This window comes from Ranitomeya variabilis, chromosome 2, assembly GCF_051348905.1.
Source record: "Ranitomeya variabilis isolate aRanVar5 chromosome 2, aRanVar5.hap1, whole genome shotgun sequence".
Classification (NCBI taxonomy): domain Eukaryota; kingdom Metazoa; phylum Chordata; class Amphibia; order Anura; family Dendrobatidae; genus Ranitomeya; species Ranitomeya variabilis.
Window position 1 is genome coordinate 353,934,931 of NC_135233.1, and position 27,041 is coordinate 353,961,971.

Sequence of the window (27,041 nt, forward strand, 5' to 3'; positions counted from 1 at the left end):
CTCACTATGCAAGCAGGAATGCTGTGTAGACTGTGTCTTTGTAAAGAGTCTTGATCTGTGCTGATCTGTGCAATCAAAAGAGATTGTCAGTCAATGTGCCTCTATAAGAAGCCGCTGTACTGTTTACGAAGCCTGTGCTTAAGTGACTTGAATTGTACTGAATGTGCTGTGACATTAAACTACACTGTTCATCTGTTCATGAGGATTCTAACAATTGTATCTGTGTGAGCAAGTGGATCCATCTTGTGCCTATGGAAGCTGCAGTGCATGGTCACCCTGAGTAACGGTTCCCCCAGAGTTCCAAAGAATTCATGAGACCTGTCTCACCCCTATCTGAATCTAGCGGCGTACACGTAACATAATGTAAGCTAGCAATTAAAGGGAATGAAGAGAAGATGGTGTGCACTAGGAATAGAAGTGGCGAGGTACTGGGGTAGAGGACTGAATAGTCCCAAAACACTAAAGATAAGTTGATACACCGCACACTCTAGGGATATATATTGTGATAAATAGGGTTGAGCGACTTTTACTTTTTTGGGGTCGAGTCGGGTTTTGCGAAACCCAACTATCTCAAAAGTCGAGTCGAGTGCAATCGGCCGATTATCGCGAAAAGTCGGGGATCGACTGAAACACGAAACCCAATGCAAGTCAATGGGGAAGCATAGTCGGCAGTGAGTGGGGGCCAGGAAAACACCTTCAGTGTCCATTTTAATGGCAAAAACATCCATTCTTGTTTCTGAAGCTTGTCAATCTTAATTAACTTTATAATAATAGTTGTGCATTGGAAATTGGGGGTCATGTGGCTAAAGTTGTGGGGGGTAGGGCTGGTTCAAGTTTTTAGTGGGCCCAGGAAATGTGGACTACGTCACGGCGGGTGAGCAGTGAGAGGTAAGTATTTCAACTTTGCAAGTGCTGTGATCCTGAGCAAGCAGGGGGGGCCACTCGTTGGCATTGGCACTGGCACAGGGCCCCTCAAAGTACGGTGGTGTGTTTGCACGGCAGGGGCGCCTCCCACCGGCAGTGACACTTCTGCGTACTCTGAGGGGCCCTGTGCCTGTGACGTTGCCAACGAGTATGCCCCCCTACCTGATGAAGGAACCTGCACTTTCATCTGCACCTTCCTCTTTGTCCCTGTGTAAGGTGGTATAGTATGTGGGAAGGGGAACCTGCAGGGTCAGATTGTGGCTGTGTAGCGTGCAAGGGGAATGTAGTGGTCTGGGTCAATGTACCACAAGACTCATCTAGCACTGGCTGGGCAATGGGCAGGATGAGGATGAAACACAGATATAGGCCCAAATAATAAAGTGGGCTAAATGAAGTTCAAAATTGGTAACAGGACTAACCAGGTGGCATTGCTTTGTTCAGTGGAGTAGAAAACCCAGGAGCGGCAGACTCCGTTTTAAGGGCCCAACCACAGTAGTAGGCCCAATGAAGTTTAATATTACAAATAAAGGCTGAAAGCCTGAAGATGGAAGCTCAGGAAAACAAAACAGGAGAAAACCCAGGAGCGGCAGTCACCGTTTTAAGGGCCCAACCACACTAGTAGGCCCAATGCAGTTTAATATTACAAATCTAGCCCTAAAGCCTGAAGATTGAAGCTCTGGAAAATAACACAGGACAACACCAAGGTGCTGCAGACACTGTTACTAGGCCCAACCAAAATAGCAGGCCAACTGCAGTGTTATATAAACAGCAACTTAATGAGAGGCTGAAGATTGAAGCTCAGCTCTGTACAGTGGAGAACAGACAGCAGCGGCAGACACCGTTAGTAGGCCCCAACCACAGTAGTAGGCCAACAGCAATGTTATATTAACAACAACTACTTAATGAGAGCCTGAAGATTGAAGCTCAGGCAAGTAAACCTGGAGAACACCTTTAAGGGCCAGACACCGTTAGCAGGCCCCAACCACACTAGTAGGCCAACTGCAGTGTTATATTAACAACAACTACTTAATGAGAGCCTGAAGATTGAAGCTCAGGCAAGTAAACCTGGAGAACACCTTTGAGGGCCAGACACCATTAGTAGGCCCCAACCACACATATTAACAACAACTACTTAATGAGAGCCTGAAGATTGAAGCTCAGCTTTGTACAGTGGAAGACAACACCAGGGAGCAGCAGACACCGTTAGTAGGCCCCAACCACACATATTAACAACAACTACTTAATGAGAGCCTGAAGATTGAAGCTCAGGCAAGTAAACCTGGAGAACACCTTTGAGGGCCAGACACCGTTAGTAGGCCCCAACCACACATATTAACAACAACTACTTAATGAGAGCCTGAAGATTGAAGCTCAGCTTTGTACAGTGGAGGACAACACCAGGGAGCGGCAGACACCGTTAGTAGGCCCCAACCACACATATTAACAACAAATACTTAATGAGAGCCTGAAGATTGAGCTCAGGCAAGTATACCTGGAGAACACCTTTGAGGGCCAGACACCGTTAGTAGGCCCCAACCACACATATTAACAACAACTACTTAATGAGAGCCTGAAGATTGAAGCTCAGGCAAGTAAACCTGGAGAACACCTTTGAGGGCCAGACACCGTTAGTAGGCCGCAAGCACACATATTAACAACAACTACTTAATGAGAGCCAGAAGATTGAAGCTCAGGCAAGTAAACCTGGAGAAAATCTTTGAGGGCCAGACACCGTTAGTAGGCCCCAACCACACTAGTAGACCAACTGCAGTGTTATATTAACAACAACTACTTAATGAGAGTCTGAAGATTGAAGCTCAAGAAAACTAAACAGGAGAAAACCCAGGAGCGGCAGACACCATTAGTAGGGCCCAACCAGACAAGTAGGCCAAATGCAGTTAAATATCTGATACTATAGGCCGAAAGCCTGAAGACTGAAGCTCAGCTTTGTACAGTGAAGGACAACACCAGGGAGCGGCAGACACCGTTAGTAGGCCCCAACCACACATATTAACAACAACTACTTAATGAGATGAATGCTGCCCACTGATAGATATTCTGAGATCAGTAAAGGTGAAATACCTCTATGGCACGGACATGATCAATATATCAAGGACACTCCTAAATACATATACACTCACCGGCCACTTTATTAGGTACACCTGTCCAACTTCTTGTTAACACTTAATTTCTAATCAGCCAATCACATGGCGGCAACTCAGTGCATTTAGGCATGTAGACATGGTCAAGACAATCTCCTGCAGTTCAAACCGAGCATCAGTATGGGGAAGAAAGGTGATCTGAGTGCCTTTGAACGTGGCATGGTTGTTGGTGCCAGAAGGGCTGGTCTGAGTATTTCAGAAACTGCTGATCTACTGGGATTTTCACGCACAACCATCTCTAGGGTTTACAGAGAATGGTCCGAAAAAGAAAAAAAATCCAGTGAGCGGCAGTTCTGTGGGCGGAAATGCCTTGTTGATGCCAGAGGTCAGAGGAGAATGGGCAGACTGGTTCGAGCTGATAGAAAGGCAACAGTGACTCAAATCGCCACCCGTTACAACCAAGGTAGGCCTAAGAGCATCTCTGAACGCACAGTGCGTCGAACTTTGAGGCAGATGGGCTACAGCAGCAGAAGACCACACCGGGTACCACTCCTTTCAGCTAAGAACAGGAAACTGAGGCTACAATTTGTACAAGCTCATCGAAATTGGACAGTAGAAGATTGGAAAAACGTTGCTTGGTCTGATGAGTCTCGATTTCTGCTGCGACATTCGGATGGTAGGGTCAGAATTTGGCGTAAACAACATGAAAGCATGGATCCATCCTGCCTTGTATGGAGCATCTTTGGGATGTGCAGCCGACAAATCTGCGGCAATTGTGTGATGCCATCATGTCAATATGGACCAAAATCTCTGAGGAATGCTTCCAGCACCTTGTTGAATCTATGCAATGAAGAATTGAGGCAGTTCTGAAGGCAAAAGGGGGTCCAACCCGTTACTAGCATGGTGTACCTAATAAAGTGGCCGGTGAGTGTATATCCTACAAAGAAACATGGAGTAATGTCCATATAGAGTGGATAAAAGAATAACTTTATTTCAAAAATACAAATATATACAAACAATACCAAGTAAAAACAGCTAGTATGGACACAGTGCACAGTGGGGAATCTAGAACGCTAATCCACGTGGGCATACATACACCGACCAGATTAGAGGCTAGCAAGCAGGGCAGGGCAATTTGTAAAGCATTAAAGTGCAAATAGTATATTGCTCCAGTGTAAAAATGGGGCATTAGTACTGGTATACATGGCCCAACCTAAACATGACAAAAACAGAACAGGGGGTATGTAAAATCATGTATTATCATGAGCACATCAACTCCTAATGACATAATAGTATGAACGACCCCCCTATAGCTGCATAACAGTTATCATGATAGACCAATCCTGCTTACCCATGTATTGCCATCGGTGTGTGCGTCCAGAGGGTCCCGACGTGCGTTTCGCCTGGGCTTTATCAAAGGACCATGGCTATGTGTGCCCTCAGACCCGCACGCCCTTATAACCCCACTCCCCAGGTGTACGGCATCGACGGTGCAATAGTATGGCGCATGCGCGCCAACACCCAAATCCCAAACAGGCGCCACTCCCCCTAGCCTCCCATGTGACGCGGACGGTCAGAGGGAAATCCCCCGTGACGTCACAGACCGGCCGCATCACCGACGGAAGCCGGAGAGATGCGCCAGAGACATGGGCTCAGCGGGCATGCGCACTCGCACAGAAGATGGTGGATGATGAAACCCCGGGGGGGGGGAGGAAAACTATCTGTGAGTACAGGATACCCCATTCCAAACTACGACATGTAATCACTAAATATGACATGTAATAGTATAAACAGATGCTCACTAGAGCAGGATCAGATCCCCCTCCTAATAGGCTATTCACAAGATTACGACTAGCAAAAGTTCAGACATAAAAAATAATAATAATATACATCCGAAATCTTTACATAAGTATAGCCATAGATTGGAAACATCCATAACTGTATATAGCAGGGAAATAATAATGTGCATCTGTTGGAGGAAACATCTGTTGGGGGAGACATCCATCTTGGTCCTGGACTCATCACTCAGATTTCCATAAGGGCGGGGGGGTTTTAGAGGCAAGGTGTCAGAATTCAGTGAAACACAAACTAAAAACATAAAAACACACAAATTAAAATCCAGGACATGGAGGCAGAAGTATATTTACAGGAAGGGGGAGAAACTCAGCTGCTCATTTAAACCAGTTGGGGTCATGGTATCCAAAACAGATATCCACCTACATTCAATCTGGGCCAGCGTGCGACACCAGTCTCCACCCCTAATACCACACCTTACTCGATCAATGCCGTGCACCTTAAGGCCCTTTGGGTCACTTTGATGGTATATCTTAAAATGGCGAGGGATCGTCTTAAGTTGTACCAAATTATCCACCTCCCACGCGGCCAAAATGTCCCTCACGTGCTCACATGTGCGAATGCGCAATTCACATGATGTCAAACCAATATACAGCATATTGCATGGACATTTCGCCATGTAAATTACATGAGTGGTACTGCAAGAAATATAGTCAGTAATTTTAAATGTCCTTTTGCCATCCGCAGAGGTGAAAGACGTGGCACGTACATGATTATGACAGGCAAGGCAGTCACCGCAGGGATAAAATCCCCACTTCCTCCTGCCTGCCCCAAATAATCTGGGTTCATTGGCCACATAGTGGCTTCTCACCAAGATATCTTTTAAGTTTTTCCCACGTCTAGCCGTCATAAGGGGTCTGTCCGAAAGGTGTCTGGCAAGTATAGGGTCAGTTTTCAGTATTGGCCAGTGTCTATTCATACTACTACGCATGGTATCCCATTGATGATTGTAGGTAGTAATATATCTCAACATGGGTTGTTCCTGTGATTTAAGTAGTTTTTCTTCCTTCCTACCCACCAGGAGATCCTGTCTCCTTGAATTCCTGGCACGGGTGTACCCACGCTTAATACTTCTCTTACTGTACCCCGTGCCCGGAACCTCTCCCCAAGGTCCATGGACTGTCTCTCAAAAGACTCCTCAGATGTGCATATTCTCCTTGCACGTAGAAATCGGCCAATCGGAATAGCTCCATTTGTTGAATCAGTATGAGAGGATGATGCATGAAGAAGGGCATTAACCGATGTCTCCTTGTGGAAGACATCAGTATGTATAGCCCCATCCTCCTGAACAAGCAATCTGATGTCGAGAAAAGTAATGGTATGAGGATGAAATTCATATGTAAGTTTAATGTTGAGGCTGTTGCGGGTAAGCCCATACATGAACTCATGGAGCTCTTCAACCGAGCCCTGCCAAATAAAAAGAATATCATCAATGTACCGGTACCATCCCAAGACCTGAGGGACAGAGCGCTCGCCCTCCTGAAAAATGCCCCTTTCCCAATATCCCAGAAAGAGATTGGCATAAGAGGGCGCGCACGCTGCCCCCATGGCAGTGCCACGGTTCTGGAGATAGTACCGGTCCTTGAAAGTAAAAAAATTGTGCGTTAGAACAAACCGCAAGAGCCCCAACACCAAATCTTTTATCTCGACATCAATATTGCTAGAGCCCAGGAAGAAAGTAGAGGCCTGCATCCCATCCTCATGGCGGATGGAGGTATACAGAGCCTCCACAGCCGCCGTAACAAGGAGCATATCCGAATCCAAACTCAGGCCATCGAGACATTTCAGGACGTCCGTAGTGTCTCTGACATAGGAGGGCAGCGTCTCCACTTGAGATCTTAAATAATAATCAATATATTTGCATATTGGATCGCATAGCCCTCCCATGCCAGAGACAATAGGACGCCCAGGAGGATTGATTGCGTCCTTGTGGACCTTGGGGAGCAGGTAGAAGGTTGGAACCACAGGAAATTTGACACAGAGACCATCAAAGATCTTCTTACTAATAGTCCCATTTGAGAGTGCCACCTCGAGCATCTGAAGTAATTCCCTCAAGAACCTAGCAAGAGGACTGCCTGGAAGAAGTGTATATGTATCTTTATCACGTAATTGTTTATGAGCCTCCCTCTCGTACCTGTCCACAGGCCAAATGACCACGTTTTGGGTGTTGGCGCGCATGCGCCATACTATCACACCATCGATGCCATACACCTGGGGAGTGGGGTTATAAGGGCGTGCGGGTCTGAGGGCACACATAGCCACGGTCCTTTGATAAAGCCCAGGCGAAACGTGCATCGGGACCCTCTGGGCGCACACACCGATGGCAATACATGGGTAAGCAGGATTGGTCTATCATGATAACTGTTATGCAGCTATAGGGGGGTCGTTCATACTATTATGTCATTAGGAGTTGATGTGCTCATGATATGATAATACATGATTTTACATACCCCCTGTTCTGTTTTTGTCATGTTTAGGTTGGGCCATGTATACCAGTACTAATGCTCCATTTTTACACTGGAGCAATATACTATTTGCACTTTAATGCTTTACAAATTGCCCTGCCCTGCTTGCTAGCCTCTAATCCGGTCGGTGTATGTATGCCCACGTGGATTAGCGTTCTAGATTCCCCACTGTGCACTGTGTCCATACTAGCTGGTTTTACTTGGTATTGTTTGTATATATTTGTATTTTTGAAATAAAGTTATTCTTTTATCCACTCTATATGGACATTACTCCATGTTTCTTTGTAAGATATATAACTACTTAATGAGAACCTGAAGATTGAAGCTCAGGCAAGTAAATCTGGAGAACACCTTTGAGGGCCAGACACCGTTAGTAGGCCCCAACCACACATATTAACAACAGCTACTTAATGAGAGCCTGAAGATTGAAGCTCAGCTTTGTACAGTGGAGGACAACACCAGGGAGAGGCAGACACCGTTAGTAGGCCCCAACCACACATATTAACAACAACTACTTAATGAGAGCCTGAAGACTGAAGCTCAGGCAAGTAAACCTGGAGAACACCTTTGAGGGCCAGACACCGTTAGTAGGCCCCAACCACACATATTAACAACAACTACTTAATGAGAGCCTGAAGATTGAAGCTCAGGCAAGTAAACCTGGAGAACACCTTTGAGGGCCAGACACCGTTAGTAGGCCGCAAGCACACATATTAACAACAACTACTTAATGAGAGTCTGAAGATTGAAGCTCAGGCAAGAAAACCTGGAGAAAACCTTTGAGGGCCAGACACCGTTAGTAGGCCCCAACCACACTAGTAGGCCAACTGCAGTGTTATATTAACAACAACTACTTAATGAGAGTCTGAAAATTGAAGCTCATGAAAACAAAACAGGAGAAAACCCAGGAGCGGCAGACACCGTTAGTAGGGCCCAACCAGACAAGTAGGCCAAATGCAGTTAAATATCTGATACTATAGGCCGAAAGCCTGAAGACTGAAGCTCAGCTTTGTACAGTGAAGGACAACACCAGAGAGTGGCAGACACCGTTAGTAGGCCCCAACCACACATATTAACAACAACTACTTAATGAGAGCCTGAAGATTGAAGCTCAGGCAAGTAAACCTGGAGAACACCTTTGAGGGCCAGACACCGTTAGTAGGCCTCAACCACACATATTAACAACAACTACTTCATGAGAGCCTGAAGATTGAAGCTCAGCTTTGTGCAGTGGAGGACAACTGTAATGGGAGACAGACACAATAAGTAGGCTTAAATAAGTAATTAGGCAAAATGCTGTTCAAAAGTGGTAAGTGGAGTACACTTGCAGCATAGCGTGGTTCAGCGGAGGAGGGCATGTGTAATTAGTGGCTCTGACACACGAAGTAGGCCTAAAATAAAAATGAAGGCTATATTAAGTTCAAAATTGGTAAAAGGAGTACACATGTGGCATAGCTGGGTTCTGTGGTGGAGGACAACTGTTATGACAGGCTTACACAGTTACTAGGCACAAATAAGTAAGTAGGATAAATGCAGTTCACTATTGGTAACAGGAGTACACAGGCAGCATAGCTTTGTTCAGTGGAGGACAACTGCAAGGAGTGGACAGACACACGTAGTAGGCCTACGATGGAAAGTAGGCTCTATGCAGTTTAAAGTAGGTTACACGGGTACACAGGCAGCATTGGTGTGCTCAGCGGAGGACAATTCGAAGGAGTGACCGCAGACAGACGTAGAAGGCCTAAAATAACAAAATAGGCTCTATGCAGCTTCCATTATGTGACAGGGGTACACAGGCAGCATTGCTGTGCTCAGCGAAGGACAATTCGAAGGAGTGACCGCAGACAGACTTAGAAGGCCTAAAATAACAAAATAGGCTCTATGCAGCTTCCATTATGTGGCAGGGGTACACAGGCAGCATTGCTGTGCTCAGCAGAGGACAATTCAAAGGAGGGACCGCAGACAGACTTAGAAGGCCTAAAATAACAAAATAGGCTCTATGCAGCTTCCATTATGTGGCAGGGGTACACAGGCAGCATTGCTGTGCTCTCAGGAGGACAATTCGGAGGAGTGACCGCAGACAGACTTAGAAGGCCTAAAATAACAAAATAGGCTCTATGCAGCTTCCATTATGTGGCAGGGGTACACAGGCAGCATTGCTGTGCTCAGCTAAGGACAATTCGAAGGAGGGACCGCAGACAGACTTAGAAGGCCTAAAATAACAAAATAGGCATTGTCAGTGCCAGGCATTGAAGGATTTCAGTGCATATACTAAACAGTGGTGGAGCAGCAAGAGATAATTTTGCAAGTGGTAGACCACTGTTTGAGCTGGGGGGGCACTCTCTCGTGGCCGGCGGTACAGGACCAGGGCCCCTCATGTTACAACGGTGTGTCTGACGTTGGGTGCGCTGTTATGGACCTGGTGGTTAGGAGCACCCGGAATGACCTGATGGTTAAACTGGTAATCGGGACAAGCTCTGGGGAAGTGGGAACTCAGCTGACCGCAAACCCTACTCCTATCACACACACTAGAAATAGCCGTGGAGCGTACCTAGCTCTCCCTAGACGTCTCTTCACAGCCTAAGAGCTAACTACCCCTAAAGATAGAAATAGAAGCCTTACCTTGCCTCAGAGAAATTCCCCAAAGGAAAAGGCAGCCCCCCACATATATTGACTGTGAGTTTAAAGGAAAGTCACAAACACAGGAATGAAACAGGTTTTAGCAAAGGAGGCCAGACTTCACTAAATAGTCAGAGGATAGAAAAGGGAACTATGCGGTCAGCACAAAAAACTACAAAAAACCACGCAGAGTATGCAAAAAGACCTCCACACCGACTCACGGTGTGGAGGTGCCACTCTGCACCCCAGAGCTTCCAGCTAGCAAGAAAATATCATGATAGCAAGCTGGACTAGAATAAGCAATACTTAGAAATATATTCAAGAAGCAGTAACAACAAATGAACTAGCAGGAACTTAGCTTCTGCTGGAGTAGACAGGTCATCTGAGAAGTCCAAGAGAGATCTGAACCAATACTGAGACATTGACAGCTGGCATGAAGTAACCATCTGAGTGGAGTTAAATAGGAAAGCCAGCATAGCAATAAACGAGGGCAGCTGAGGAAGCCAACCTCAAGGACCAGCAGTTCCACTCAAAGCCACCAGAGGGAGTCCAAGGACAGAACTCACCAAAGTACCATTCATGACCAAAGGAGGGAGTCCGAGAACGGAATTCACAACAGTACCCCCCCCCTTGAGGAGGGGTCACCGAACCCTCACCAGGGCCCCCAAGCCGATCAGGATGAGCCAAATGAAAGGCACAAACTAAATCGGCAGCATGGACATCGGAGGCAACAACCCAGGAATTATCCTCCTGACCATAGCCCTTCCATTTAACCAGGTATTGAAGCTTCTGTCTTGAAATACGAGAATCCAAAATCTTCTCTACTACATACTCCAACTCCCCCTCAACCAACACCGGAGCAGGAGGATCAACGGAGGGAACCATAGGCACCACATATCTCCGTAACAACGACCTATGGAACACATTATGGATGGCAAAAGAAGCTGGAAGGACCAAACAAAATGACACAGGGTTGAGAATTTCAGAAATCTTGTAAGGACCAATGAAACGAGGCTTAAACTTAGGAGAAGAAACCTTCATAGGAACATAACGAGAAGACAACCAAACCAAATCCCCAACACGAAGTCAGGGACCAACACAGCGACGGCGGTTAGCGAAACGTTGAGCCTTCTCCTGGGACAACGTCAAATTGTCCACTACGTGAGTCCAAATTTGCTGCAACCTGTCCACCACAGAATCCACACCAGGACAGTCAGAAGGCTCAATCTGTCCTGAAGAAAAACAAGGATGGAAACCAGAATTGCAATAAAAAGGCGAAACCAAAGTAGCCGAACTAGCCCGATTATTAAGGGCGAACTCAGCCAAAGGCAAGAAGGTCACCCAATCATCCTGATCAGCAGAAACAAAGCATCTCAGATAGGTTTCCAAAGTCTGATTGGTTCGTTCGGTTTGGCCATTTGTCTGAGGTTGGAAAGCCGAAGAAAAAGACAAATCAATGCCCATCTTCGCACAAAAAGACCGCCAAAACCTAGAGACAAACTGGGAACCTCTGTCCGACACAATGTTCTCCAGGAATGCCATGCAAACGAACCACATGCTGAAAAAATAATGGGACCAAATCAGAGGAGGAAGGTATTTTAGGCAGGGGTACCAAATGGACCATCTTAGAAAAGCGATCACAGACCACCCAGATGACAGACATCCTTTGAGAGACAGGAAGATCAGAAATAAAATCCATGGAAATATGCGTCCAGGGCCTCTTCGGGACCGGCAAGGGCAAAAGTAACCCACTGGCACGAGAACAGCAGGGCTTGGCCCGAGCACAAGTCCCACAGGACTGCACAAAAGAATGCACATCCCTTGACAAGGAAGGCCACCAGAAGGACCTAGCCACCAAATCTCTGATACCAAAAATCCCAGGATGACCAGCCAACACCGAACAATGAACCTCAGAAATAACTCTACTAGTCCATCTATCCGGGACAAACAGTTTCTCCACTGGACAACGGTCAGGTCTATCAGCCTGAAACTCCTGCAGCACCCGCCGCAAATCAGGGGAGATGGCAGACAGAATTACCCCCTCTTTGAGAATACCAGCCAGCTCAGGGACTCCCGGAGAATCAGGCACAAAACTCCTAGAAAGGGCATCAGCCTTCACATTCTTAGTACCTGGAAGGTAGGAGACCACAAAATCGAAACGGGAGAAAAACAGCGACCATCGAGCCTGTCTAGGATTCAACCGCTTGGCAGACTCGAGATAAGTCAGATTCTTGTGATCCATCAAGACCACCACGCGGTGCTTGGCTCCCTCAAGCCAATGTCGCCACTCCTCGAATGCCCACTTCATAGCCAGCAACTCCCGATTGCCAACATCATAATTACGCTCAGCAGGCGAAAACTTTCTAGAAAAGAAGGCACATGGCTTCATCACAGAGCCATCAGAACTTCTTTGAGACAAAACAGCCTCTGCTCCAATCTCAGAAGCATCAACCTCGACCTGAAAAGGGAGCGAAACATCTGGCTGACACAACACAGGGGCCGACGAAAATAGACGTTTCAACTCCTGAAAAGCCTCAACGGCCGCAGAGGACCAATTCACACATCAGCACCTTTCTTTGTCAAATCAGTCAAAGGTTTAACCACACTAGAAAAGTTAGCGATGAAGCGACGGTAAAAATTAGCAAAGCCCAGGAATTTCTCAAGGCTCTTAGCAGATGTAGGTTGAGTCCAATCATAAATGGCCTGAACTTTAACAGGATCCATCTCGATAGTAGAAGGGGAAAAAATGAAGCCCAAAAAGCAAACCTTCTGAACTCCGAAGAGACATTTAGACCCCTTCACAAACAGGGAATTAGCACGAAGGACCTGAAATACCATTCTGACCTGCTTAACATGAGACTCCCAATCATCCGAAAAGACCAAAATATCATCCAAATATACAATCAAGAATCTATCCAGATACTTTCGGAAGATGTCATGCATAAAGGACTGAAACACAGATGGAGCATTAGAAAGCCCAAAAGGCATCACCAGGTACTCAAAATGGCCCTCGGGCGTATTAAATGCTGTTTTCCATTCATCGCCCTGTTTAATACACAAAAGATTATACGCCCCTCGAAGACCTATCTTGGTGAACCAACTAGCCCCCTTAATCCGAGCAAACAAATCAGACAGTAGAGGCAAAGGGTACTGAAACTTGACCGTGATTTTATTGAGAAGGCGGTAATCTATACAGGGTCTCAGAGAACCATCCTTCTTGGCCACAAAAAAGAACCCTGCTCCCAACGGTGACGAAGACGGGCGTATAAGCCCTTTCTCCAAGGACTCCTTTATATAACTCCGCATAGCGGCGTGTTCTGGCACAGATAAATTGAAAAGTCGGCCCTTAGGAAACTTACTACCAGGAATCAAATTAATAGCACAATCACAATCCCTATGAGGAGGTAGAGCACTAGATTTAGGTTCATCAAATACATCCCGGTAATCCGACAAGAACTCAGGGACTTCAGAAGGAGTGGAAGAAGAAATTGACATTAACGGAACATCGCCATGTACCCCTTGACAACCCCAACTAGACACAGACATTGATTTCCAATCCAATACTGGATTATGAACCTGTAGCCATGGCAAACCCAACACGACCACATCATGCAAATTATGCAACACCAAAAAGCGAATTTCTTCCTGATGTGCAGGAGCCATGCACATGGTCAACTGAGTCCAGTACTGAGGTTTATTCTTGGCCAAAGGCGTAGCATCAATTCCCCTTAATGGAATAGGATACTGCAAAGGCTCCACAGCGCCTGGCAAACTCCAAGTCCATCAAATTCAGGGCAGCGCCCGAATCCACAAATGCCATAACAGAGTAGGACGACAAAGAGCAAATCAGAGTAACAGACAAAAGAAATTTAGGCTGTACAGTACCAATGGTGACAGACCTAGCAAACCGCTTAGTGCGCTTAGGACACTCAGAGATAGCATGAGTGGAGTCACCACAGTAAAAACACAGCCCATTCTGACGTCTATGTTCTTGCCATTCAGCTCTGGTCAAAGTCCTATCACATTGCATAGGCTCAGGCCTCTGCTCAGAGGACACCGCCAAATGGTGCACAACTTTGCGCTCGTGCAAACGCCGATCAATTTGAATGGCCAAGGACATTGATTCATTCAAACCAGCAGGCGTGGGGAACCCCACCATAACATCCTTAAGGGCTTCAGAAAGACCCTTTCTAAAAATTGCTGCCAGGGCACACTCATTCCATTGAGTAAGCACAGACCATTTTCTAAACTTCTGGCAATATACCTCCGCTTCATCCTGACCCTGACACAAAGCCAGCAAGATTTTCTCTGCCTGATCCACTGAATTCGGTTCATTATAAAGCAATCCCAGCGCCAGAAAAAACGCATCTACATTACGCAATGCAGGATATCCTGGCGCAAGGGAAAATGCCCAGTCTTGAGGGTCGCCACGTAACAAAGAAATAATAATTTTGACTTGCCGAATGGGGTCACCAGAGGAGCGGGGTTTCAAAGCAAGAAAAAGTCTACAATTATTTTTGAAATTCAGAAACTTAGATCTATCCCCAGAAAACAAAAAAGGAATTGGAATTCTAGGCTCCAACATTGGATTCTGAACTACATAATCTTGAATGCTTTGCACCCTTGCAGCGAGTTGATCCACACTAGAGGACAGACCCTGAATATCCATACCTACACCTGAGTCCTGAACCACCCAGGGGTTAAGGGGAAAAGAGAGACAAAACACACTGCAAAGAAAAAAAAATGGGTTCAGAACTTCTCTTATCCCTCTTTTGAGATGCATTAACACTTTGTTGGCCTGCTGTACTGTTATGGACCTGGTGGTTAGGAGCACCTGGAATGACCTGATGGTTAAACTGGTAATCGGGACAAGCTCTGGGGAAGTGGGAACTCAGCTGACCGCAAACCCTACTCCTATCACACACACTAGAAATAGCCGTGGAGAGTACCTAGCTCTCCCTAGACGCCTCTTCACAGCCTAAGAGCTAACTACCCCTAAAGATAGAAATAGAAGCCTTACCTTGCCTCAGAGAAATTTCCCAAAGGAAAAGGCAGCCCCCCACATATATTGACTGTGAGTTTAGAGGAAAGTCACAAAACACAGGAATGAAACAGGTTTTAGCAAAGGAGGCCAGACTTCACTAAATAGTCAGAGGATAGAAAAGGGAACTATGCGGTCAGCACAAAAAACTACAAAAAACCACGCAGAGTATGCAAAAAGACCTCCACACCGACTCACGGTGTGGAGGTGCCACTCTGCACCCCAGAGCTTCCAGCTAGCAAGAAAATATCATGATAGCAAGCTGGACTAGAATAAGCAATACTTAGAAATATATTCAAGAAGCAGTAACAACAAATGAACTAGCAGGAACTTAGCTTCTGCTGGAGTAGACAGGTCATCTGAGAAGTCCAAGAGAGATCTGAACCAATACTGAGACATTGACAGCTGGCATGAAGTAACCATCTGAGTGGAGTTAAATAGGAAAGCCAGCATAGCAATAAACGAGGGCAGCTGAGGAAGCCAACCTCAAGGACCAGCAGTTCCACTCAAAGCCACCAGAGGGAGTCCAAGGACAGAACTCACCAAAGTACCATTCATGACCACAGGAGGGAGTCCGAGAACGGAATTCACAACAGTGCATGCCACCACCGCCAGAGACACTTCATTGTACTATGACGGACCCAGTGGCAGTGCCTTCGACCAAAAGTGGGCACACCCACCTCTTCAGACAAACGGCACTCTGACGGGTGCTTGCGCCAAATGGCGAGACCACAGCCCCGTGGGGGGAGTTAGGCCATTTAGGGAGGTGTAAACATGTCGTATGCTGTACAAACAGCAGCTGCAAATTTAGAGATTGGAACAGTCAGTAACACCAGTCCCAAAGCAAGACCTTTTTTCAGGAAAGCTAGGTGTCAGCCGGGAAAGGTGGGGCAAAATAATTAGAAATCCATGAGTGGTTCATTTTAATGAAAGTTAGATCATCAACATTTTGGGTCACCAGATGAGTCCTTTTTTCGGTCAGTATTGAACCAGCAGCACTGAATACTCTTTCTGATAGCACACTAACTGCTGGGCAAACAAGCTCCTGCAATGCATATTCGGCCAATTCAGGCCAGGTGTCTATTTTGGATGCCCAGTAATCAAAGGGGAATGACGGTTGAGGGAGAACATCGATAATGGAGGAAAAATAGTTAGTAACCATACTGGACAAATGTTGTCTCCTGTCACTTTGAATTGATGCTGCAGTACCTGTCGTGTCTGCGGTCATTGCGAAATCACCCCACAACCTGCTCAGAAAACCCCTCTGTCCAATGCCACTTCTGATTTGTGAACTTCTAACACCTCTGCCCTGTTGCCCCCTGCAGCTCCTGTGAGAACCATCACCGGCGCTGTGTGCTGGGAATGCATGAATCAAAAGGTCTACAAGAGTAGCTTGTTTGGTTGCCAATATTTGTTCGAGGTTCTCATGTGGCATGATATTTTGCAATTTGCCTTTATAGCGAGGATCAAGGAGGCAGGCCAACCAGTAATCGTCATCGGTCATCATTTTTATAATGCGTGGGTCCCTTTTGAGGATACGCAAGGCATAATTCGCCATGTGTTCCAATGTGCCAGTTGTCAAATCTGTGCATGTGCTGGGTTGAGGAGCATTTTCGGGCAAATCAACGTCACTTGTCTCCCTCAAAAAAACAGAACCCGGCCTTGCAACGCCAGCAGTTTCTGTTGCCCCCTGAGAAGCTTCCTCATCCAAAAAATACTCATCCCCATCATCCTCCCCGTCCTCCTCCTCTTCGCCCACCACCTCATCCTGTTGACTTCCCTGAGAAGACAATGGCTGACTGTCATCTAGGCTTCCCTCATCCTCAGCTGCAGACGCCTGCTCCTTTATGTGCGTCAAACTTTGCATCAGCAGACGCATTAGGGGGATGCTCATGCTTATTATGGCGTTGACTGCACTAACCAGCCATGTGCATTCCTCAAAACACTGAAGGACTTGACACAGGTCTTGTAGCTTCAACCACTGCCCACCTGACAACTCCATGTCTGCCATCCAACTGCCTACCCGTGTATGTGTATCCTCCCACAAATACATAACAGCACGCCTCTGTTCACACAGTCTCTGAAGCATGTGCAATGTGGAGTTCCACCTTGTTGCAACGTCGATGATTAGGCGATGCTGGGGAAGTTGCAAAGACCGCTGATGGTTCTGCATACGGCTGGAGTGTACGGGCTAACGGCGGATGTGCGAGCAAAGTCTGCGCACTTTCAGAAGCAGGTCGGGTAACCCCGGATAACTTTTCAGAAAGCACTGCACCAGCAGGATTAAGGTGTGAGCCAGGCAAGGAATGTGTTTCAGTTGTGAAAGGGCTATGGCAGCCATAAATTCCTTCCTTTATCACTGACTACCTTGCCTGCCTCAAGATGTACAGTGCTCAGCCATGACTGAGTTTCTTGCTGCAAGAATTCGGACAGAACTTCCGCGGTGTGTCTGTTGTCGCCCAAACACTTCATTGCCAATACTGCCTGCTGACGCTTGCCACTAGCTGTTACATAATGGGACACCTCGTGTGCAACAGTGGCAGCTGCGGATGGAGTGGTTGTGCAACTGCGGTCTGTGGACAAGCTCTCGCTTCTGCTGGAGGACGAGGAGGAGGAGGGGGTATGAACGCCTACAGCCAACTGTTTCCTAGACCATGGGCTAGGAAGAACTGTCCCAATATGGCTGTCCCCTGTGGACCCTACATCCACCACATTAACCCAGTGTGCTGTGATGGAGACGTAACGCCCCCGGCCATGCCTACTGGTCCATGCATCTGTTGTCAGGTGCACCTTTCTACTCACAGATTGCCTGAGCGCATGGACAATGCGGTCTTTAACATGCTGGTGGAGGGCTGGGATGGCTTTTATCTAAAAGAAGTGTCGACTGGGTAGGTCATAGCGTGGTACTGCGTAGGCCATCAGGGCTTTGAAAGCTTCGGTTTCAACTAAACGGTAGGGTATCATCTCTAACGAGATTAGTCTAGCAATGTGGGCGTTCAAACCCTGTGTACGCGGATGCGAGGATGAGTACTTCCTTTTCCTAACGAGAGTCTCATGTAGGGTGAGCTGGACTGTAGAGCTGCATAGGGTGGAACTAGCGGGGGTGCCGGTGGACATGGCAGACTGAGAGAGTGTTGGTGATGGTATTCTTGCTGTTGCCCTACATACAGTAAATAGTAATATCACAAAAAGTGCATAGTGACTATACCCATAGGAGCAACCAATGCTCCAGGTATGCAGAACAGGACACTAATGAATCAAGTATTGAAAATGCCAACTACCAACACATGAATACCAATAAGTCCGACGTATGGCACATAAACAAAATAATGATCACATCGTTACACAAACTAGGCTAGTGACATCGCCATACATCATAAATGTGCAGACCGAGACATGTGTGGAACAATGAAAGGTAAAAGAGATAATTACCCATGTCTATCAAGGTGTCCTGTCTGGATCCTGGTCCTGTACCCCAACGCGCATTTCGCGTTCCTCTGTTGCCGCTTCTTCAGGGGGCGTGGCTAAATACGGATCTCCATCCGGTATAAATAGTGACTATATCCGATCACGTGATAAGGTGAATCAGTGCGCATAAGTGTAACGCAGGCGGATGTCCCCGCCGCGCCTCAGGCCTCGATCCCAGTGAACAAATCCCGGTCAGGTGAGCGGGTCGGCGCCATGCCCACACCACACTACACGGGATCGCCACCAAGAGGGAGGTAAAGAGCAGCAGGTAACACGCGCCGGCATACTAGTAAACTACACTCGTTACAGTAGTAACCAGTGTAAATAATATAAAGTGCAAAAAAAAGTTGCAGTGCTGAAATAAAGTACTACGTATGCGTGAAGCGTAAACAAATATACTCAGTGGATTTCAGCCTTCTCTTTCATCTAACTGGCCTAAAAAGGTCCACACCAAATGGCGTAAAACCATTATCAAAGGAGATATAAGGCTGAGATAAAAACATATATAATAGTGCCAATATATTATATATAACATAATATAATAATAATATAATATCCCAATGTGGTTATTACACTACCTTATCTCCCTGATATGTCCTCAGAGTCAGTTTATCTATTGTGTATGGCTTAAGTATATTTTAATATTTCTTTTTTGTTACTTACGTCATAGCTGAATAAAGTTTATTGTATCCTTCTGCATAGTGGGGTCACTCACTTAATTCACTTGGCACTTTATTGCACTTGTCACTTTATATATTGGCACTATTATATATGTTTTCATCTCAGCCTTATATCTCCTTTGATAATGGTTTTACGCCATTTGATATCTCCCAAGCACGGAAACGCCGCTTACTCTCCAGCGCTGTCAGATTTCATGTGCTGTGTACCGAGACAAGGCAATCCGTATACCATTGTCATGCTATATAAGATATCCCATATATTTCTAAAAACACTATTTGTGCAATATACCTTTATTCACCTTGATTAGCGACCACATGACAAAGACTCGGGAATAGTCGAAACATTGTCAGTTTGACTTCTGGTCACCTACTGCACTGCTGAATATTATGTTTGTAGCACTTCAATAAATTATAAGTTTATCACAATATATATCCCTAGAGTGTGAGGTGTATCAACTTATCTGTAGCAATTAAAGGGAATGTGTCAGCAAGTTTTTTTTATTATCATTATTTATTTATATAGCACCATTAATTCCATGGTGCTGTACATGAGAAGGGGTTACATACAGAGTTATAGATATCGCTTACAGTAAACAAATTTACAATGACAGACTGGTGCAGAGGGGAGAGGACCCTGTCCTTGCGGACTTACATTCTACGGGATAATGGGGAAAATACAGAAGGTCGGGGGTGCGGCAGCTCTGTTGGTGGTGAGGCAGCAGTTCTGGTGGTGGTGAGACGGCAGCTCTGGTGGTGGTGAGGTGGCAGCTCTGGTGGTGGTGAGGCGGCAGCTCTGGTGGTGGTGACGCGGTAGCTCTGGTTGTGGTGATGTGGAAGCTCGAGTGGTGGTGAGGCGGCAGCAAGGGTGGTGGTGAGGGGGCAGCTTGGGTGGTGGGGGGAGGAAGAATGGTTATTGCAGAGTTCATGCTATTTGAGTGCAATATAGGATAGGGCAAGTGAGTCTGATTCCAAGGATATGTCACATACTAGGCTGTGTGTTGTAGTTTCAGTACAATCAGTGTTTTATCAGCAGGAGATTATCACTGCCTGACTAGGTCTCACGTGATGGGCAGGCAGGCTAATCTGTGTTACCCTGCCCTCACCACTGATTGGTAATTTAATGACAATTCATAGTGAGCAAATGAAGCTGACAGTCAGTCGTATGGGTGGGGTTACACACAGCTCAGCATCCTCACCTCTGCTAGATCTGCAGCAAAAAAAACAAACAGGAATTTTATCAAAACTGCACCAAGCAGCCCAGTAAATGACACATTGCAGGGATCTGGCTCTTTTGCCCTATATTATACTGTTCTCAAATTGCATAACAAAAACCTGCTGACAGATTACTTTTAACCCCTTAAGGATTGGAGCTGGGGTTGTGGTTAGGCTTAGGGATGGAGTAAGGACTGGGGTGTTTTCAAAAGTTAAAATAAAAAAAGATGACTCTCAACAGATTAGAATAACCCCTGCACTGCCCAAATAAAGTCACACTATTTAATACAAAGGTGAAGTGCTTCTAACCAGTGCAAGAGTAGGAGAATTCAAACACTGTGGTCTTCTGGCTCCTCTCTGTCACAGTAAACCCGTGACAGCTTCAGTTCCTGTGAAGCACCTGAAGGGTTAATAATCTTCTTGAATGTGGTTTTGAGTACCTTGAGAGGTTAAGTTTTTAGAATGGTGTCAATTGTGGGTATTTGTTGTCATATAAGCCCCCTAGAGTAACTTCCAATGTGTTTGTGGTCCGTTAAGAAATGGCATCCGATAATTATTCCAGCAAATTTTACATTCAAAAAATCAAATGTTACTCGTTCCCTTCCGAGCCCTGCCATGTGCCAAACCAGTGGTTTTCCTCACATATGAGGAATGGACATGCTCAGGAGAAATTGCACAACAAATTTCAGGGTTCAATTTCTCTTGTTACCCTTATAAAAATAAAAAAAATAAAAAATTGTGCTGATGTAAACATGTGGGAAATGTCATTTATTAACCCCTTCCTGACGTCGGACGGCTCCGCGGTGAGCCCGCATCAAAGCCGGGACATGTCAGCTGTTTTGAACAGCTGACATGTGCCCGCAATAGGCGCGGGCAGAATCGCGATCTGCCCGCGCCTATTAACTAGTTAAATGCCGCTGTGAAACGCAGACAGCGGCATTTAACTGCCGCATCCGGCCGGGCGGCCGGAAATGACGTCATCGCCGACCCCCGTCACATGATCGGGGGTCGGCGATGCATCAGGAAAGTAACCATAGAGGTCCTTGAGACCTCTATGGTTACTGATCCTTGGCAGCTGTGAGCGCCACCCTGTGGTCGGCGCTCACAGCACACCTGCAAATCTGCTGTGTAGCAGCGATCTTATGATCGCTGCTACATAGCAGAGCCGATCGGGCTGTGCCTACTTCTAGCCTCCCATGGAGGCTATTGAAGCATGGCAAAAGTGAAAAAAAAAGTGAAAAAAATAAAAAAAACATAAAAGTTTAAATCACCCCCCTTTCGCCCCAATCAAAATAAATCAATAAAAAAAAAATCAAACCTACACATATTTGGTATCGCCGCGTTCAGAATCACCCGATCTATCAATAAAAAAAAAGCATTAACCTGATCGCTAAATGGCGTAACGAGAAAAAAAATAGAAACGCCAGAATTACGTTTTTTTGGTTGCCGCGACATTGCATTAAAATGAAATAACGGGCGATCAAAAGAACTTATCTGCACCAAAATGGTATCATTAAAAACGCCAGCTCGGCACGCAAATAAGCCCTCAACCGACCCCAGATCATGAAAAATGGAGACGCTACGAGTATCGGAAAATGGCGCAATTGTTTATTTTTTTTTTTTAGCAAAGTTTGGAATTTTTTTTCACCACTTAGGTAAAAAATAACCTAGTCATGCTAGGTGTCTATGAACTCGTAATGACCTGGAGAATCATAATGGCAGGTCAGTTTTAGCATTTAGTGAACCTAGCAAAAAAGCCAAGCAAAAAACAAGTGTGGGATTGCACTTTTTTTGCAATTTCACCGCACTTGGAATTTTTTTCCCGTTTTCTAGTACACGTCATGGTAAATCCAATGATGTCGTTCAAAAGTACAACTCGTCCCACAAAAAATAAGCCCTCACATGGCCAAATTGACGGAAAAATAAAAAAGTTATGGCTCTGGGAAGGAGGGGAGTGAAAAACGAAAACGGAAAATCCCACGGTCATGAAGGGGTTAACTACTTTGGGTGACATATGTAGCAGTGGTGGGGCTGATGGATTGCTCCATGATACTACAAGGGTTAAATGCATTTGATGCTCATGTATGTGACAAAAGGATGATACCCATTGAGGTTGCAGTTAGCTGAGAAATGGTTAGCTTGCCGGCCCAGTTTGGGAGGGGGAACTGAGAGTTGGTAACATGTCCAGGAAGTGACAGGGCCAGTCAGTGAACTTCTCCTGGTGAACTTGCCTCTGCACCATGCGACATTCTCATGGAGCTAGGGAGATCTCAAGGAGGTCACCTCAGTTCAGCCCAGCTGGGAATGCAGCCTCAGTGATGTCACCACCAGTCACCAAGGCTGCGCTCGCAGCATCTCATTCATCAGTGGTTCTCAGCCTGGATGGTGGCATCTTGGCACCGTCCAGGTTGAAAACTCTTTATCAAAAAAAGACACTAATGCACAATAAAGTAAATGACACAATAAAACTTAACATTTACTTACTATAAATAAAACAGTCCAATACAAACATACACGACCTAAAAACACGTATGGCTGCAGAAAAAAGATACAGGGTGCACTACCTCCCTAAAGGGCCAACTATCTGTGCCCTACCTTACAGCAGTGGTTGGCACCCTATAAACCTTCGCAATGGCGCCCCTGCTCAACGTAGGCTCGACCTAACTGTCCCTAATAGGCCCTATCGTGCGGAAGATAGAAAAACAGCACTCAGCAGACCATACACAACAGACAGACAAACAAATGTCACTAGACAAAAAAGATTGTGCAAAAAATGTGCCTAAAATATATCGCACACCTTCTATGATATATTGCACATGTTAAAGAAAAATGGGATATATAATAATCAGGCCTGTGCAAAAGTGTGTTTCTAATTGTTTAGCAATATACACACTTATATAATATATTGCACATTTATTTCCGGCCTCTACCAAGGCAATTAAGCCTATACTCCTGCACTGTACCTAAAATACACCCTACCTGCCTGCGGGGGTTGGCACCCTATATCCCTGCGCAAGTGGCGCCCCCGCTCTAGTCGACTGTCCCTAGTGCACCCTACTAAAATAAAAAGGTGCGGACAATGTAGCGTATGGCAAGAAAAATTTAACACCAAGGCAGGAAAAATACAGTGCAAAACCGATATACATAGATACCCAGTGACATTAAATTACTCAGTCCATGTAAACAAGTATGTTCAGCTCATTAAATTACTCAGCTCATGTAAACAAGTATGTTCAGCTCGACGCGTTTCCCCTATGTAGGTTCATCAGGAGACATACTTATGTTCTAACCAGATATAAAAAAATCAGAACTTATCTGACTGCAATCAGGGGATAATTCAATAGAGCGGTGTGCCCTCTGCCGCAGTGGGGAACAATGTCCATCCAAAAGACTGCCGGACTCTATCAGCCTTCTTTTGAAGGCCCTTTAGGGAGGTAGTGCACCCTATATCTTTTTTCTGCAGCCATACGTGTTTTTAGGTCGCGTATGTTTGTATTGGACTGTTTTATTTATAGTAAGTAAATGTTAGGTTTTATTGTGTCATTTACTTTATTGTGCATTAGTGTCTTTTTTCGGTGAGTTATTCAATTAGGACACTTTCATTTTTGAAAAATTCTGTGAAATTATTTTTGAAAACTCTTTATCCCCTAGACATGGATTATGGCGTAGGACAGAATGACAGACAGATAAGGGATGTTGTTGTTTTTTATTTTTGTTTTATTACAGGAGACAAATTCTTTGGTGGAATTAGGCGTTGGGTGAGTATAACTGTGTTTGTTACTTTTAAATAAAAAAGGAAAACTGTGTTTTGTTTTATTTAAAATAAAAGACATTATTTTGGCTGTGTGTTTGTTTACAATATAACTATAGGATTAGTAATGGGGGTGTCTTATAGACACCTCTCCATTACTAATCCTTCGGCTTGATGTCAGCTAACAATACAAAGGTGACATTAACCCCACAAATATGAACCCCAGTTGCCACATCTAATAGATGTGCCTTTTCTGGGTGGCTGCTGGCTGCTATTTTTAGGCTGAGGGGGCAATTCCATGGCCCCTTACCAGCCTGAGAATACCAGCCCCCAGCTTTCTGCTTTATCAAGGCTAGTTGTCAAAAATGGAGGGGACGCCACGCCATTTGTTAAAATTATTTATTTAAATATTTCATTAACAGCATGGGGACTCCTCTATTCTTGATAACCAGACTTGCTAACATTGACAGCTGAGGGTTGCAGTCCCCAGCTATGAGTTTTGTCTGGCTGGTTATCAAAAATACAGTGTAACCCACGCAGATTTTTTTTTATTATTTATTTACAGCATAGGAATGGCTGATGAATACTCCCATCAGCCACTCCTGCTCTCACTGTTATTAGCGGCAGAAGGTGTTGGATGCGGTAGTCCCATCAGCTGACACCAGTGACTGGAGGTAACTTCATACCTTCCATCACAGCCGAGTGCTCCCGCTGTCTTTTAACAGTGTGGGAACCGCGGCTCTCCGACCGGCGTGGATGGTTTCGCATCACACAGTATATATAGAGTATATATTCCTAATCTTGACATGCATTAGTTGTAATAATAATATAAACAAATTTCTCCAATTAGAAATGCTGCACAGTTCTTTTGATTATCTATGTCGCTTACCCCAAATGCAGGGCAGTGCGGTAGCTTCGGTATCCATGGTTACGACCAGTCATATAGTGATGGTTAGCTGTTACTGGTCATATTCATAGATATCTAAGCTACTGCAATGATCTGCTTATGAGGTAAATTATATAGTGAATCTGGAGAACTATACTACATTTCTAATTGGAGGTATTTTCTAATATTACTATCATTATTATTACACCTACTAAATATTGGGATAGGATCTTTGAGATGGAATTACCTAATTCAATTTATAGTTTAAAAGTGCAGTATATACACAGGTCAAAAAAAATAAAGGGAACACTTAAATACCACATCCTAGATATTACTGAATGAAATATTCCAGTTGCAAATCTTTATTCATTACATAGCGGAATGCATTGAGAACAACTTCTGTGAAAATGTCTCAAGACAAGGAAAAGAAACTGAGTAGGGTGTGTGGCCTCTACGTGCCTGAATGATCTCCCTACAATGCCGGGGCATGCTCCTAATGAGGCAGCGGATGTTCTCCTGAGGGATCTCCTCCCAGACCTGGGTTAAAGCATCAATCGACTCCTGGACTGTCTATGGTGCAATGTGGTGTTGGTGAATAGAACGAGACATGATGTTCAAGATGTGCTCAGTTGGATTCAGGTTTGGGTAATGATCAGGGCAGTCCAAAGCATCAATGCCTTCATCATGTAGGAACTGCTGACACTTCAGCCATATGAGGCCAAGCATTGTCTTGCATCAGAAGGAACCCATATGGTCTCACAGTGGGTCTGAGGATCTCATCCCGGTACCTAATGAAGTTAGGGTACCTCTGGCTAGCACATGAAGGGCTGTGCCTACCCACACCATTTCTGGCCCACTGCCTGTCATGCTGGCGGATAATGCAGGCAGCAGAACGTTCCCCACTGCGTCTCCAGACTCTGTCATGTCTGTCATATGTGCTCAGTGTGAACCTGCTCTCATTTGTGAAGAGCACAGAGCGCCAATGTCGAATCTGCCAATCTTGAAGAACTCTGGTAAATGCCAATTGCCGTGAACAGTGTTGGGATGTAAGTACAACACTCACGGATGTCGGGCCCTCATACCACCCTCAGGGTGTCTGTTTCTGACAGTGTAAGCAGACACATTGATGTTAGAGGCCTGCTGGAGGTCATTTTGCAGGGCTTTTGCCCTGCTCCTCCTGTTCCGCCTAGCACAAAGGAGGAAGTAGCGGTCCTACTGCTGGGTTGTTGCCCTCCTACTGTCCTCTCTACATCTCCTGGTGTACTGGCCTGTCTCCTGGTACGGTATCTGCTCCATGCTCTTGATACTGTGCTGACAGACACAGCTACCGAGCTACCCTTCTTGCCATAAATGTGCCATCCTGGATAAGCTGCAAATAAGCGTCATTTTCCTGTATTATAAAGTAGTAAATCATTGTAGTTTTAAATATACAATGATTTTAGAAACAAAATCTATTGTTGTTCCTTACCGTGACCTCCAGAAGTTATCCTGTCCAGCAGTGGAATGTGTCCCCTAGCACCAAAATCCTCTGCATTGTCAATGAGAGCCTCCTTCACTGCATCAGGACTGCACAGCACCACAACCGGATCCATTCCAATATGGAGCGTGTATACCGGTCCATACTTCTCACTCAGCTAGTGGAGGAGACAAGCAAAACAGGTCAACATAATTTGGATATTATACCCACATCCCACATTTCTGAATTATATACTACATGAAAACTACGTAACAAAAGTTAAAGTGTCAGGATGGGGAGAAAAAATCAGTACCTCCTGTTAACTTGTAAATTTTCTGTTTGTTGAATTATGCATAGTAATGAGTGGACCCGTGGATGTCAGTGTTTGGCGGGAATTATTTTTAGAAGTCCGGTTTAGAACAAGAACTTGAGCTGACATTGATGCAGGACCCTGAAACCCATATAAGTCAATGGGGACACAAACATCTGTCCTGTAAAATGGCTGTAAAATGGTCAGAGAAAGAGCTGGGGATCTGCTAAATGAAGCAAAATGTGGGCAACAGCAGAACAATTGCCCTGCAAA

At 45.5% G+C, this 27,041-nt stretch overlaps 1 protein-coding gene across 1 annotated transcript in view; it reads right to left on the bottom strand.

Moving 5' to 3' along the window:
- Window positions 1–27,041, bottom strand: part of LOC143805876 (cytochrome P450 2A3-like) — a 230,936-nt gene that overhangs the window by 150,063 nt on the left and 53,832 nt on the right. The window contains exon 2 of the mRNA XM_077285617.1: window positions 26,471–26,636. Coding sequence (XP_077141732.1) covers window positions 26,471–26,636 — 166 coding nt within the window. The remainder of the gene's footprint in view (window positions 1–26,470; window positions 26,637–27,041) is intronic.